This window comes from Sardina pilchardus, chromosome 8, assembly GCF_963854185.1.
Source record: "Sardina pilchardus chromosome 8, fSarPil1.1, whole genome shotgun sequence".
In the NCBI taxonomy this organism is placed as follows: domain Eukaryota; kingdom Metazoa; phylum Chordata; class Actinopteri; order Clupeiformes; family Clupeidae; genus Sardina; species Sardina pilchardus.
The window spans coordinates 24,872,780-24,889,836 of NC_085001.1; the positions used below are offsets into that span (position 1 = coordinate 24,872,780).

The 17,057-nt window shown below is 41.9% G+C and overlaps 1 protein-coding gene across 1 annotated transcript in view; it reads left to right on the forward strand.

Moving 5' to 3' along the window:
- The first annotated feature begins 1,968 nt into the window (after positions 1 to 1,968).
- The window catches only part of pde4d (phosphodiesterase 4D, cAMP-specific), a 109,582-nt gene continuing 94,493 nt past the window's right edge, over positions 1,969 to 17,057 (forward strand). The window contains exon 1 of the mRNA XM_062543332.1: positions 1,969 to 2,153. Within this exon, the coding sequence (XP_062399316.1) occupies positions 1,969 to 2,153 (185 nt within the window). The remainder of the gene's footprint in view (positions 2,154 to 17,057) is intronic.

Below are 17,057 nucleotides of genomic sequence, written 5' to 3' on the forward strand. Positions count from 1 at the left end.
GGTATCTTAGATGTGGCCTTTTAAACAGGAAATTAATAGAGATAGAAATAGAGAAAATATGTTAGAATAAGATATTAAGAAAGTAAATAATTACTGTTGGGAGAGTAAAGTGCATATAGAGTTTATGCAATATGATTTACTCTTAACAGTAGAACAGTTCCGGGGCGTTTCATGATATCTCTTGTTACAATTCAAGTACCATGGTTTCAAAGAATGAATGAATGCTTCATGATGCAGACATATTCTTTATCCTAATAATGTGAGCCACAAACAAACATTGAATAATCATAATAATAAAAAAAAAAAGGGGGCTAATTTTCAAACTTCCATCATGCTCACAGGAATTGCAGTGCAATGCAGTGCATTGGAACTATGTGCAGTGATCATTGGATCTATGGAAGCGAAATAACCAATGGTTCAGTCAGCCAGGGTGCTGATCATCCATAGTAATGATCTTTGACATATTTTCAGACAAAGATTAATCTGGCTCATTGACTTTCACAGAGAGTAAGATGAGATGCATAGAGATGGGAGATGTTGAATGAAATGAGAATCGCTGATACTTTAATCACATTACCCCTCCCTGGGCTTATAATGTAAGGTAATTATTTTTGGAATGACAGCTCATAATTTCAGAATGATGACTGCCATTATTCAGGTGCTTCAACTCAATTTGTCAGGCTAGCCTGGAGAGTTGAAACTTTCCAGGTAGTGAATATCATTCAACAGATTTCCCTGGGCAGACAGGAAACACTATACATTTCTTGTCATCTGTTCATCAATATTAAACTTCCACCTGAATTTACAGACTCCCATAAAGCAACCACATAAATGTTAAACTTTAAAACATGTTTTTTTCTGATGTATTGTAAACATTGCATCAAGCTGTATACCCTCCTTGTAATCAACTTGTGCATTTTGAAATAAACCGGGCGCAAATGATTGTGATAGCAATCTTAATTGCTTGTCATATACATTCTGACAGAATGAGACCAAGTGACAGATACTTTCAGCTTCACTTCCACAGAGACAGCAAGGGGGGTTCACAGACAGAAGTAAGGGGCTGCCTGGCTGCACGGGAATTACAATCCAATGTGGCTACATAATTCATGTATTCAGGGTGGACAGAGAGATGGAGAGAGAGAGAGAGAGAGAGAGGGGGGGGGGGAGAGAGAGAGACAGAGGGCAGGCAAGCACCATTAGCCACAGATGGCCTGGACAGGATATGAAAACAACCGTCAAAATGGGTATGCAAACATGCACCTCTGCAGAAATGTATTGTGCATGTGAATATACTGTGAATACAGCTTTGCTTCTTATGTTGTGGAGTTTTGTAGTGACATTACTTCCCTGTGCTCAGTTCTCTATGTGAGAAATTCAGGGCAACTGAAGATGAGGAGTTGACAATAGTCATGAGATGATTACACACATTTTCCCTCTCTGAACTCATGCCTTTTATTAATTAAAAAGATAAATTTGAATTGCTTGAGCTTCTTAATCAAGGCGAATCAAGATGCTTAAAGCGAACACTTGTTCATCAGCTAATCAGCAGAACTAGAGGGACACTCAGTCCCCTAGGCTTTCCACCTCCTAGCACCTACAGTATTAGGCAAAAGGACACTCAGGACACTCCTCTCTCCATCTCACTTCGTGACCTTGTTTGTCTGTGTGTGTGTGTGTGTGTGTGTGTGTGTGTGTGTGTGTGTGTGTGTGTGTGTGTGTGTGTGTGTGTGTGTGTGTGTGTGTGTTTCGTGTTTCTATTGTGGGTGTATGCCTGTGTATGGGTGTTACATACATGTACCTATGTGTACATGTATGTATGGATCTGTGTGTGTGTGTGTGTGTGTGTGTGTGTGTGTGTGTGTGCGTGTGTGTGTGTGTGTGTGTGTGTGTGTGTGTGTGTGTGTGCTTGGGTATTTGCAGGTCTCAGACTGCTCGGACTCCCCAGAGCAGTGCCCTGTGTCTTGCATGGAGCCCTTCACAGTGCGACGGCTCTCGTGCCGGACCATGCAGCTCCCACCTTTGGCTTTCCGGCAAGCAGAGCAGTACTACTGCGACAGGAGGCCCGAAACCGAAACCACCCAGCCGCGGCCGACCAGCTTACCCCTGCGGGCGCTTCCGCTCATCGCCATCACCAACGCCGAGAGTGGCAGGTAGGATGGCCTGGAGGCTGTGTGGTTTTTTAGGTCACTTTCTAAATTCAGACAAGTCAAAGTATATAGGAGTTAACGGTGAAAAATAGCTCTTACGCACATTCTTTGCCTGTGGCCTACGTCATTGTGTGCTCCCTGTGTCCAAGTGCTTTGTGTGCTCTCCCCATGGTAGTTTCCCTACACTCCCCAGTCTCTCGGTTAGCCTCTCTGAAGTGACACTACAAACAATGGGGAACGATGAATGACAGATTTCCCATCTTTCAGCTGTGCAATTGTAGTAATTGTGGACTTCACTGAATGTGGGCAAATATATAATTGAAGGTCACTGATCTTTCATTGCAAATTGTGTGAGATTTGGTATGGTGTTGAGGGCACAATGTAATATTCACATAGTGTTCATGAGCACATGTTTGCACGTGCAGCGTGGTAATACATAGTAAATGGATCCTACAACTGATGAAATTAATTATTTTACTGTGTCCAAAACATCAGTCACTCAATTTCATAACATTGACACTACAACATTAAACCTTGAATCGTAAACGATGTTATTGCTCTGTGGGGTATTTCAAGGTTACGGTTCCTTTAAATGCAAATGAAATTGCTACCATGGCTCACACTCCATCAACCGACCAAACAGCTGTCAATCAGGAACTTTGTGGAGCGTGACATCTCTTTTCTATGGCAGACTGGACGCATACACCAGAGACCTCTCAGAATATCTCATCAGTAGTTCACTTCTGCTGTTAAAATATCAAGGAATCATTTTTATAGATTTATTTTAAACACCCAGCAAGAGTTGGGGGTGCGCTAATCTAACATTACCACATACTGTTACTTATTTGTGCTACCTCTTAGAAATGAATGAATGAATGAATGTTACACGTACGTACGCCATCTTACCCACACACTCTGTCAGTGCTGAAATGAACAGTTACTTCACTGACATTTTTTTACTGGTACAGAATATCAGTATCAGTCTTGTCAGGGATGTCGCGCCAAGGGCTCTTGAAAGTTTTGATGGGGCGTGAACTCACAGCTATCATTTGTGCCTGTTGGCGGGCAGGACTAATACGCACACTGTCAGAGAGGTGTCTGCAGCAGCCGGAGGATGCAATCAAGCACATGTGTAATGGAGGTGCCATTTCCTATCCGAGGCCATCTCTGTGATCTGCTGAGCATGATTTGCACTCGGGCTCAGAGAGCTGTTTGGGTGTCTGCTTTCAGTTATCATTGATTTCCAACGTGATTGGAAAGCAGGACACTGGAAGGAGATGGTTTCTATATTAGCTATAGCTGTAACTATTCCTAGGCTGTCGAGCCTGCCAAGATATGTTGATAAGACAACTAAGGAAATGACTGCTAGCCAGCTACAGGACTACCTTTACTGAAAACAGGGTCTTTATACCTGTCAGTGGAAATGTCAGTCCTTTTTTCAGTTCAGCCCTCAGTTATGTCAAAACCATTATTGTCAACACTGATACAACTCTGTCTTGTAGCTTTGGCATAGACATGAAACTTGCATCTGGACGTCAGTGAAACACTAAAACTGGGCCCATCTCGGGCTATCCCACGACAATTACCTTTTTAAAAAGATGTCAACTTCTTAAATTAGTGAGCCATAGCAATTTTGGAAATGTACCGTGGAAGCTGTGACACACACACGGAACAGAATGAGAAGACATACACAAAATGACTAGAGAGGCAGTCGGCGGAGGTGCAGAGCGTCTGTCTATGGTGATGTGCTGCAGCTGTTATTTCATTCCAGATGGTGTTATCCTTTCAGGAAAATGATACGGTGAAACTGTCATCACATTCCTACTTGAAGAGGTGTATACAGCGATAGATTTATCTTCATAGGTTAGTGTTTCAGTATAGGGTGAATGTCGGCTCGTGTGAACCGCTGTCACACATCTTCAACCTCTGAAAAGTCAGGATAAATCAGGATTAGTACTAAAGAGGCATCAGTCAGACTTACTACTTCCTCGCCTTTACCTTTTTATAAAACAGCACACTCTGTACCATGGAGTGATGGGGTACAGAAATACGTTTAAAATCATTTAAAATGATTTGCATAATGTATGCACATCCAGGGCTATTTCAACCATGCACATTACTTGATTGCCCATTCTGGCACTATGATCTAAAATAGCCGACTGTGTAATGCTTGTTTGTCTCTGAGTAGTTGAGGGAGGGAGAGCAGCAACACTGCACTCAGCAAGGAGAAGCAAAACAGAGATGGTGTTTTGGTTCACATATGATTTGGACAATCCTTTACTCTGGGCAATTTTTAAAATCCAGAGACCACCAAGGTGTGCAAATCATCCAAATGTTGTAGGTAGCCTATACCCTTTGAATCATAAATGCCTGTAGGCCATACGAATTGGAACCAAGCAGGAACAGCTTTTGTATTTCATTATCATATTAAGCTTTTTTGTATGCAAGAAGAGACAAGGAGTGGCTTTTTTTTTTTTTTTTTAATAAATGAGGCAGGAGTCTGATATTTGTATATTAAATTAGCCTGAGTAACATTTTTCATTCTGGTGAGCTGTTCAGTGGAATTTGTAGAAAGTCTCAATCTAAATTGATCCCATGTCAAGTCAAGTCAAGTTTATTTCATACACAGAGGTCACCTGTCCTACAGTAGGCCTACATTTAGTCAGTTTAATTCTATGTATGCATATAATATGAAACACAAACACATTAATGAAGGGAAAGAAACTTAGAACTGAAAAATACAAGGCCTACTTTATCAGGTTCTTGCGTTATTCGTACGCAAAGAATTATAACTGAGGTAACTAAAGTGCAATGGTCTAGGTGTTGTGGCCTTATTCTGAGCTCTGTAGATGTGTGTTCTCTGTATAAATGTCTTCTAAAATGAATGACATTTGTTAACAGTCGACTTTCTCTCTCTCTCTCTCTCTCTCTCAAATCCAAGTCATACTTTTCAAAGAAATCAAAGGGTAGTGTAGACTATGCATGCCAGTTCGTGGTGGGTAATCGAAAATCGTCATGCCAGCACCTTACCGAAATGGGCGTGTTCGGAGGGGACTGTGGTATAGGTTTCCCAGGACAGCGCAGTAGCAGTTGAGACTATACACAAGATGCCTGCTGGTCTTGTTAAACTTTGCCTTATTATTGTATCTAATTATAGCCTATTTTGCTCAACATGTCAACATCTTTGGTTCTGAAATGGGAATATGTGCGTAACAAGTGATGAACTCTCTTTGACTGAGATGGTAGATTAACCTATAAAACTGCCGAGAAGAATATGGAGCAAGTAACGGGACATTCAATCTGTTACGGAACAAAATACAATTAAATGACTAAAATCTGCCACGAAGTAGGCTACGCTGTTAATTGTGTATACAAAACAAAGCGTAAAATGTCAGATGTGCAGTAAAAAAGCTTTATTCAACTTGTATTAACGTTTTGACGCTGGCCGGACACCTTTTTTCTGAGTATCTTCGAAGTCCTATAGTTCATCCCGCACCTTGAGCACCTGTGTTGCCTCTCTGCACGAGCCAGGGTCGATGGATGCCGTGAGCGGGAAAGTACCAGCCGCGTGCCTGGTTGCTGCTAGTGGCAGCTTTAACAACAGCGGTGGAAATGTTAAAGCTCCCAAACATTTGTGGAGGCAGCAGACCCAAGCGGCGCTCCCGCAACACCACCACCCCCTCCTCGGAGCGCGGAAGAATAACCGAGTGAGATTGAGAGGATTTTCGGACACGGAGAAATACCTAAAAACAAGAACCATGGACCGGACCTACGCTGTTGACACCGGCCACCGACCCGGATTGAAGAAATCAAGAATGTCTTGGCCATCCTCGTTTCAAGGTTTTAGACGGTGAGCGCATGTTTCTTTCCCTTTCATGACGGATAGTGAAAAGGGCGTGTGTGTACAGTAGGCTACAGTCCAGGCGAAGACGGATAGACAGGGAAAGTGATTTGGTTCAGATAAACAAAAGACTAGTTGTCATTTGAAAACCTTGTCTATCCTTTCCAGAACTTTTGAGAAATGTATCACTGGAGCTTGAAAACTTCACACTCTTCTTGACAAACGAACCGCGAATATGTCTTTGTATTGTATCGTAACGTTGTCATATTTTACAGCCGTATTCTGTTAACTACGCTGTAAGTTAACCTCGCAAATGTGTTTGCTGTTAACATGTAAGTGACAACTGGGTGTTAAAGGGATAGTTCGGATTTTAAGACACGAAGTTGTATGGGTTCCCTGTCAGCAACGTAGTGCATCAGCACTGACTTACCCCCGACAGCGTCCTGTGAGCCGAGATCCAGCCGGTTTTAGATCGTTTTTGATGCTGAAGAAAGTAGTCCGGCAAGTTTCTGGGGTCACGAAAGTAAAGTGTTTTTCTTATCAAAACCATATGCGTTCAACAGAGTGATATATTTGCACCACAAAAACGTTGTCCAGGAAAAATTCAAACCTCGTTATCACTTAGGCTACTTATTTTTCGCGATTCCTATCACTGCGCGCTACTGACAGCTGGACAACGTTTTTGTGGTGCAAATATATCACTCTGTTGAACGCATATGGTTTTGAGAAGAAAAACACTTTACTTTCGTGACCCCAGAAACTTGCTGAAGAAAATAGTCCGGCATCAAAAACGATCAAAAACCGGCTGGATCTCGGCTCACAGGACGCTGTCGGGGGTAAGTCAGTGCTGATGCACTACGTTGCTGACAGGGAACCCATACAACTTCGTGTCTTAAAATCCGAACTATCCCTTTAAGGCGCTGTATTTCGGAACGTCTACGATGCGTAAAACTTAATGAATTGCTTTTGTGGCATTTCACTTGACACAGTAGGCTACTGTACTGTATGTTGTTGGCTCGGTTCTTGGAATAGTGGGCTAGCTTGTTCTGCGTCATTCATCTTAATATTCTGAAGGCTATTAGGAGGTAGGTTCACGTCTAGAGAATTTTCAGGGCAACCTAACCATGTAAAACTGTTTCTGACACAGTGACAATTAGAATATATGTGCCGCTCCTTCTCATGTACACAGTGTGATTGTGTGCTTGAGTCTGCATGTGTGTGTGTGTGTGTGTGTGTGTGTGTGTGTGTGTGTGTGAGAGAGAGAGAGAGAGAGAGAGAGAGAGAGAGAGAGAGAGAGAGAGAGAGAGAGTGAGAGTGTGTGTGTGTGTGTGTGTGTGTGTGAAAGAGAGAGAGAGAGAGAGAGAGAGAGAGAGAGAGAGAGAGAGAGTGTGTGTGTGTGTGTGTGTGTGTGTGTGTGTGTGAGTGAGTGTGTTTGTGTGACTACATGTATGTTTGGTGGCCGCCGGTGCCTCAGAGCCCCTGGTGAGTTTGGCTAGGGCATCTGTGCGCCTGGCCCACCTTTAAACACTCCTTTTTTAATGATTTCTGAGGACCACCTCACATGACAGGCTGCTCCAGATTCACCCCCACCCTCGCCCCCCACCAGTTTCCAGAGATTTTATGCTCTAATTATGCACATCCCTTGCTATATTAAGTGGCTGAGGTATTTTTTGAAGGTCAATCCATTTTCCACAGTTGAATGTTAGCATTAGTGCTAGAAACAAAAAGGACATTTAGTATAATATGCACACCTGCAGTCAGTGTAGTTCAGAAGGTACAGAATTTATGTTTTCAAGGGAAGTTTGATTGAAGGGAGGAAGCCCTCCCCCCCCCCCACACACACACAAAAACCCCTTCTACATAGCACCTCCTCACCCCTGCTGAAGATTGACGTCCACTCCTCTCGAAAATGTACTCTTAAGTGCTGTAATGGTTTAAATGTAATCCCCACAGGTTATCCAGATAAAAAGGATGTTCAAATTATGTTTCTGGCTTCAAAGAGATGCCCAAATTAATGCCCCAGTGTATTGGCAAACTATTTATCCCCGGCTCACACGCAGCATATGGTTAGGGGCATCCGGCAATTGGCTCCATAAAGCCTCCAGTTTATGATAGCAGCACAATTAAAAATGTCTAATCTCACTAGCCCAGATGGTGCACTTCTTCGGCTGTCGTTCACTCACACTGCAGTCTCAGGCATGATCAGGGTACAGGGAGTTGTAAACCTTTTGGCCATATGCAATAATCAAACATGGATCTGTTAAAGGATTACAGAAGATATTACATGTAGTGCCACTATGTTAGTCATCGTGTCTTGATTGACATTGTGTTGTGTGTTGGTTTTGAGAGTGCTCTGGAAAAGTGTCCACTTGCACTTTTGAGGAAGAGATACTGTGACACACCAGCTGAATATTCCTTTATGATTGCATTCAACGTCTCAGGGCCCTCTTATGATTTTCAAATGTGCACAATCAGACAGAAAATACTGTAATTGCATAAAAACATTATGCATGGCAAAGCTTTAATTGGCACAGTTTTCAGGGAGAAGGAGATCACTACACACCCGACAACTGAAGACAGACTTTATGGGCGTTGTTAGCGTTTGTGAATACCATGAGAATATTTGAACTTATTCACAACTTTATGTGAGAAAACAAATAATTCAGATGTAATGATGAAATCCCAGAGGAAATCAATATTTGATATCACAGTCCGTCCAGATCCCCCGTGATTGTGGGTTCGTTGGTAGCAGAACAAACACATCCCTGGCTAGTGATCACTGGATCTCTGGAATCCAGCTTATGGTAGTCGGAAGTGGGAGTCGCTGGAATAAGACTTTAATAATTCAACGCTGCCTGCCACTTACAGTACATTTTCAAGGGATAGGGAGAGGGACACTGTACAAACGCAGCGAGGGACGCTATACAAGCCTCCACTCATCCATTTGAAGTATAATCTCCAAACGCAAGAGCCTTTGCTCTTAAGGAGAGGTTATGCGCTGGAACTTGCATATGGTACATGCATTTTGTAGGATAAGGACGGAGGTTGTGAGAAGCAGAGGATCAAAAAGAGCAGCGTTTGACAATAGGCTACCTGTCAGTCAGTGTGACAGACACAACACTGGGGCGAGCGAGTTCTGTCACTGGCTCATTATACTCACCCTCACTTAATAGCAAACCATCCATTAATACACACCCTCTCTCTTTTTCTCTCTCTCTCTCTCTCTATCTCTTTCCTCCTCTCTCTCTCGCTCTTTCTCACCCATACACACACACACACACACACACACACACACACACAAATGTCATGCAGAAACACAGATTTGACAAATAGTGTGCATAAGAGAGAAGTAAGGATAATTTATTTGCATGCCTGAGATGGTTCTCTGTTCTTTTCTCCCTTTCTTTCTCTCTCTCTCTCTCTCTCTCTCTCTCTCTCTCTCTCTCTCTTTCTCATACACACACACACACACACACACACACACACACATACACTCTATGCCGTCAGGTTTAGTTGTCATAGTTTTGACCTACTGTACACTGTCACAGCCTTTTGTAATTACACTCAGAATCAGGAACAGCAGGGAAAGTATTGTCTTGTTGAGGGGTACGGTCACAAATATGTGATTAGAATGTTCGGTGAACTGAGAGTTCCGCATTATGATGAGACAATTACCCTCCGAGATTTTCCCCACAAACTCTATACAGAATACTGAAACTATAGATTGTTTGCGTTGAATTCTAGAAGGAACTTGGAAAATAATTCACTCCTCAACAGGTTAAAGGGATAATCCGGAGTGAAATGCACTTAAGATCAATTTTTCGGACTATTGGGAGTACATACGTTGAGTTGACACCAAAATCATGTCATTCGGATGTATTTTTAGAAAGTTCGCGCTCACCGTTTTTAGCCAAAACTCGTTAGCCTGGAAGTGACCGGGGCGTGTCCTTTCGCCGCTACAAAACGCTATTTTTATACCTCTTCTACTGTTCCAAACAACACTACACTTACGTGGTAGTGAGTAGAGGTTCCCTAAAGCCAAACCGAAGTATCCGCACGTCTTTATGTGGTCGGATAGAGAGTCCAGAATGAATTTAATCGAGTCCGTACCTTTCCGGAAATGTTAGTAAAGTGTTGTGAAAACGTTGCTAGCTGCAACAGCGACATTTCCGGAAAGGTACTGACTCGATTAAATTCATTCTGGACTCTCTATCCGACCACATAAAGACGTGGGGATACTTCGGTTTGGCTTTAGGGACCCTCTACTCACTACCACGTAAGTGTAGTGTTGTTTGGAACAGTAGAAGAGGTATAAAATAGCGTTTTGTAGCGGCGAAATGACATGCCCGAGTCACCTCCAGGCTAACGAGTTTTGGCTAAAAACGGTGAGCTCGAACTTTCTCAAAATACATCCGAATGACATGATTTTGGTGTCAACTCAACGTATGTACTCCCAATAGTCCGAAAAATTGATCTAAAGTGCATTTCACTCCGGATTATCCCTTTAAGTGTGCTCACTGCCCGAATGCCTCAGTCATTTGTCAACCATTCTATTTGCTTGTATATTTTTTTTATGCGCACCGTGAGTAATATATTCTGATATGTGTTAATTCTCTAGAAAACTGCCCTGGGTGCAGTGTGTCGCTCACTTTCCTGACGCTAATTGATGCGAAGATCCAGCATCAGAGTCCATTTGCCCACTGATGGGTTTTTTTAGGATCAAGACTTTGGAGAATTTTCTCTCAGTTGGCCCATTTTCCAGACCCTTTTAGCCACACTTAAGATGGTGCGACACACTAATTTATGTAATTTAAGCACTGCAGATAGAAAGTGACAGCTCATTCACAAACATCGTTTATAAATGCATGGCTGTTTGATGTAAAAGAGACATTTTAGTTCTGAACTGAAGGAGGTGTGTATTGCTATCTGGGTTATCAAAGTTATCTTTAATCCAGACATTCCGCAAAATACAGACATTGCGGTCTGGTTTTTGGAGGCATTTTCACCAGCACATAAGAGGCATCTGCTTTTTCCATTTTTTTGGGCACTCAGAGATGGCATACTGTTATTGAATAGCTTCCCAGGGAGTATTTGGTATTGTGAGACTTATGTCAGGCTCAATCATGAATGGCAGGCTGATGCCATGAATTCATGGAGTTTTCAGTCAGGAGGATACATGACTCTCTGCCCCCACACTCTGACTGAAACACGCTTCAGATGTGCTAAATCGAATGTGCCAGATCCGATTTCAAACAGTGTAAATGTTGCATATACTGTAATGACGTGTTTTAAACCCAGATGGTTATTGGGGATGGACCAGAATCTTTATTATTGGATTATTATCACAAAAATGTCCAATTCAACCCTTTTAGTTGGACGCCATGAGTTGGCTACAGACCCAGATTTGTCAACCCAAATGAAATTAGGACATGGAACATAATTATGATATCACTATACACTCTGAGATGCAATCCTGGCTTGTGTTTTTTGGTGGTTGTTGTAAAAGCCATCATGATTACTGTAATTGAGGAATGTAGACAAAATTGTTTAGGGTCAGCTGTAGATTGGGTAAGCCATTAGGATTACAATGTTGTGTTTTGTTGCTAAAAAGTCATGTGGGAAATTCCTTTCCCAAAGTGAGTGCCTTGTGTTCCTGTCTGACCATGTCTGCAGTGTTAGACGTAGTTCATGACATGACCCCGTCACAATGCCATTCTACTGTCTGTTACACTGCAGCCAGTGTATGGAAATGGCAAAGCAAAGTTATTCATATATCACTATTTCCACACATAGCCAACTCTGAATGTTTAACATGAGTGATAATTTCCAATTGACATCATGTGCAGTCTATGAAAACAAAACCACATGGTTGTTTTGTCCATTCAAATGTCCTCAAAGATGACCGGACTTAATGGCCGAATATTCTGTGTCATTGTTTAATCCACATCAGTTGTCCATGCGTTATTTTTCAAATGGGAAAAATGGCCTTAATGTCAGTGGATGGCATCAACATTTTGGACTATTTTTCATGATGACAGAGGTTTGCCTCTGTGGCCCACCTCACTTGGTTCAAATATACTGTAGGTCAGTCTGCTGACTGCGTTCTAGGAATGATGGAGATTTATTTGCTGTGTTTGTACAGCGGTTGATTTAGTATTCTCATATAGATAGTTCAAGTAGGTTTGAAGCTCAATACTATCCCTTACGCTTCATTTGAGAAAAAAATATTACAATAGTTTATCAACTCATACACATTAGCATAATAAGAGCAGTCTGCGGGGGAAAGTAAGAGGACCGAGGTATAAATGTAAAGTACACAGGACCAGTGCTTTTTTAGTCATGTGTTTGGATATACACAAACGGACACACCCGATTGCTATATCTTCTTTCCCCTGAGTAATAATTTGAGTCTGGAAAGTAGCTATCTTAGTGGACCAGCTACCTTTCCTTGTGATCTAGCCCAAAGCTTTCCCTTTGTGATCCAAACACGATTTCATCAAATGCCACTTCTCGCCAGGACACATTGACACACAGTTGCCGACATTTGCAATACTGGTTTGAAGCATAGGAGGCTTCACTCACTCTTGATGTTTTCTTATTTAGACAAGACATTTATGTTCATGGCATTTTTAGTTTGATTTACAACCAACCCCAATGAGTTTGTTTAAAATCTGTAAACAAATGCCTTGTAAAAGCAGAGTTCAAATGAATGGTACAGCCTATGATTTTCTTGAAAGGTTATTAATGTTTGAGTCAAACTGCCAAAATACTCACCTCCTTACGGTAATACTGAAGCAACGTGCTGATTATTAAAAAGTACTCTATTGCTCAATCTAAGACACTCTGTTTCCCATTTACATAGTCAGGGCTGTATAGTCCATATTGTTGTTTTTGTTAGCAATTGTTTTTAAGCCAATTTGTTTTTTTTTTCAAAGTGAGCTGATTTCTCATCGTCGTCCTCTATCTGTCTAGTTTGGTTTGTGCTTAAAATTGCTAACTGCAACTTCAAGTGTGCTCACCTTAAACAATACATCACTCAGTCTCTGCTGCATGGTGCATTCACCACCACCATCATCACTGTAGCCAGCAGGCCTTTTTACTATGGGTTTTGTTGTGACTCAAGATCTGGTTTTCAGCAAGAGATTGCCAAATGTGCACTCTTATCACCACGTGCCAAAGTCATGTCTGCCTCTCTGAGACGACTACCCACTGGGTTAATGCAGCCCTGGCACTGATAATTATCCATCAGCAGCACCACACTCCTCTTTCATCCAGCATCACTTTGAAAGCTTTTCATTGTACATATAAGTCCTATGCACACGTGAAGGTTTTTTGCTAGGCTCTACATTCATAAGAATTGGCATCAAAATAATAATCACAATTTCGAAATGTGTGATAAAAAAAAATGATATGGGGTTACTGTAATAAATTGCACAAACAATGGGGTTTTTTGGATCCTTGGGCTCTGATGACTCTGATAAAGATGTTACTACATTAGTCAGTGATGTTTTGCACCATTTAAGTAAATAAAAATTAAAGAAGACATCTGAGTTGCACCGGTGTTCCTTTGTCTAATGCTCTTTTGGGGTTTGAGATATCCATCGCAGCCCCATGCCATGTCTGACCCACACAGAGCCTGTGAGATGCAACATTGTTTTTTGATACCATTGTGTTTTCTTGCAGTAGCAATCCCTTATAATAACTTTTCATCCCTGTGCTTACTGTTGCATCCCATATGCCTGGCAATATACTGTAGGCATAGAAATCAATGTAATAACTTTAGCAAGAGAATGAAAAATATATGAGAAGAGGCTCAGTATGTATCTATCGATGTGCCATTTTGTTGTACCTAGTACTGTACAGGTATGTGCCGTGCAGTTTATATGTGATTTATTACATTGAGGTGATTTTTTTTTTTATCATTACTGATTGTTTGTCAATGTTTTGGCCCATTTGCTTTATAGGAATAAGCTTTACAATTTAGTAGTCAGTTCCTTCTTTTGCATTCTCCATGTTTATTTCAAAACAGCCTCATTCTGTTCTCATGGCACTCTCCTCTCCCGATGTGATGCAGAGCGGGAAAAGGCAGCGATTTTATTTTTATTTATTTATTTATTTATTATTGCTCTGTAGCCATCAACAAAGTAATAATGCCAGGCGTGATGAAAAGAACGTTTGAGAAGTCTGAGTGAGGCTCTGAGGGTACACGAGGGTTTCTTTGAACTGGGTAATGTTTATGAGTGTGTGTGTGTGTGTGTGTGTGTGTGTGTGTGTGTGTGTGTGTGTGTGTGTGTGTGTGTGTGTGTGTGTGTGTGTGTGTGTGTGTGTGTGTGTGTGTGTGTGTGTGTGTGTGTGTGTGTGTGTGTGTGTGTGTGTGTGTGTGTGTGTGTAGTTGGTTGTATTTGTGTTGGTGGGTGGTGTGTCAGCAGTCACATTTTACACTCCTCCCCTCTCAAATGCACACAGTTTCATCCCACACCAATTTCACCTCAAACTCATTACCCGTACTCTTTAAGATCCAGACTGTTTCATCAAATTCAGATCAAATTTGTTCAAAAGGAGGCCAAACAAACAAAAATAAATTGCCATATGCCTGTCTTGTTTTTTCTTTACTGAGAGAGCCTGTAGTTAAGTCCTGCTTGCCCTTGGTTTTGCCTCGTCTTTCTGATTGGAGTGCAAATGGCATAGTGCTGCCATTTTCCCCGTTTTGCAAATCATGACTTCAAAATATATACTGTACATGCATGCCCAGAGACACATACTCTCACACACACGCACACACACACACACACACACACACACACACACACACACACACACACACACACACACACACGTATGCATGCATGCACAAACGCTCACACGCGCGCACACACACACCCCTTCATAATGGCACTGTTGATGTCTTTGCTTTGTCTGAAATATAGTTGTTCAGGGCTTACATTTCTTCACTGTGCCTGAATTCATACGTGAGCCAGACTGTTAAAGATTTAAAAATGGATTGTTGTATATTTAATGGCTTTAGAAGTTTCCAATAACTTCAGGCACAGACATTTTCCTTGCTTTAAGCCCTAGTTATTTATTCAATCATTAAAAACTTTTTATGGAGCCATCAATGACTCCATGCAAGCTTTCATTATAATAGTTACGCGGGCTCATACCACATCATCATAATTAATAAATGTTGTATTGACTGATATTAGCCACTATGGTGTGTTATGAATAATACCCTAAAACACATACAGTAGAAGTTTGTATAATGCTTAATGAATTTTGGGCTGAAGAAGTAATGTGCCTCCCACCCACCACTGTAAATGACTGACAATTCCAGACAGATAGGCCATGCACTGTCGTGCAGAACTGATGTAATCTCCCAGAGGTGAAGGAGTGTTCCAGTGCCAGTATCTAATTGTCACCACTAAATTAGATAAACAAATACAATTGATCACTTGTGACAGATAGTGGGTCGACACCAAGTGACAGATCCCTTTTTGTAGCTAAAGCCAATATCACAGATCAATGAAGCAGGATGTTTACCCCTGCCTGACCAGCTAGAGTTGGGGTTTTTTCCCCTCACTGTATTCATAAGCCAGATACCAAACAAAGCTCTTGCTATTGTTGTGAATTAAAGGCAAGTTTGTTCTTCAGTGGCTATCAGATCTAGAGATATACAGTAGTAGGAGGATTGTGTCTCAGAGGAAAAGGACAGTTTGAATGTATCACTTCACTGAGCCGGTGGCAACAAATGCTGCCAGTTATTATTAAGAGGAGTAGCAGAGATTTGTATCTCCTTTCAGACCAAATACCAAACACACAGAAATGCAGACGTTTTCCTACAGTTTCTGGTCTGGAGAGGAACCAACCCCCATCATGCTATGCATGTGGAGTCCTATTCTGGTATTTTGGATAGAAATAATGTGTGGCGAGAAGCCTTTGGCTGAACTCACTGTGGGGCTCTCCTCCATGCTGCCATTTTGGTACCATCTGGAGGGGATGACCAATGGAGTTTCATCATTCCTCGTGCACAGATGTGCTGGACAGTACCGGCACTGGAGGGGTTTATTAAATTAGCCACATTACTGTAACTGCAGGATTTTTCAGCAGGTTAAAGAGACCCTATGCAACTTTCTGCAGGAGACGATCGCTCCTTGTTTACATCTGGAAGTCTGAGATGAAGAACCACGCTTGCAATTTATATTTTTAAATATAGCCTATACATGTATAAATATACACGCTAAAGCTGTCGGGGAAGCTCTGCAGAGAAAATGCAAGCATAAAACGGGCGAAAACGAAAAACGAAACCGAAACCAGAGATGAAATCGCCAATCCTGCATAGTTCCTATTTAACATTAGCTGCCTGGCAGCATGTCTTAGTACATGTTTTCTTTTTATGGCGAGAATCCGCTTGCCCTCCCCCTTCCTTCTTTCTTCTCTCTCTCTCTCTATTGCTTTCCTCTCTCTCTCTCGCTCTCTCTCTTTCTCACTTTCTCTGTGTGTGGAGTGAGAGTTTGTCACATATTGACAGAGGACACTCTTGATATGCACAGTTGAATGGGGTCTGTTAAATCACTACCAGGAACTTATTCTGCCCAAAGCTATACTGAGGTCCCCCAACCAATCGTGGCACCATTTTGAGCTTGCTGGTGACATGCTGAGCCAAGTCCCCAATTTGGACTTTATCCCCCCAACAATCTGGTGTTGTCATTTCCCTTACATAGAGCTAGACTTGAGGCGGATTGAAATGCACACTTGTATATCACAAGCACCCAACCTCGGCTCTTCAGGTTGTCACAGGCAGGCATGCCCTCTGGGAATTTATGCAGCTTCAGTTCGTCAGTGGAGTGCTGCTCCTCTTCTCTGAAGCCTCGGGTTCTCCCTCAAGCCAGGCTGCACATGAAAATGTCAGACTGGCAAAAGAAAAAGAAAACGGCAAAAAAAGGCCCAGTAGATCAAATAGATCAGACACGATGTGTATTGAAATTCTTACTTGTTCTCTCCCTTGTATACATATACTTCTCTATATCTATCGGTAATTCTATATCTACAATATAGAATTACCGTAATTT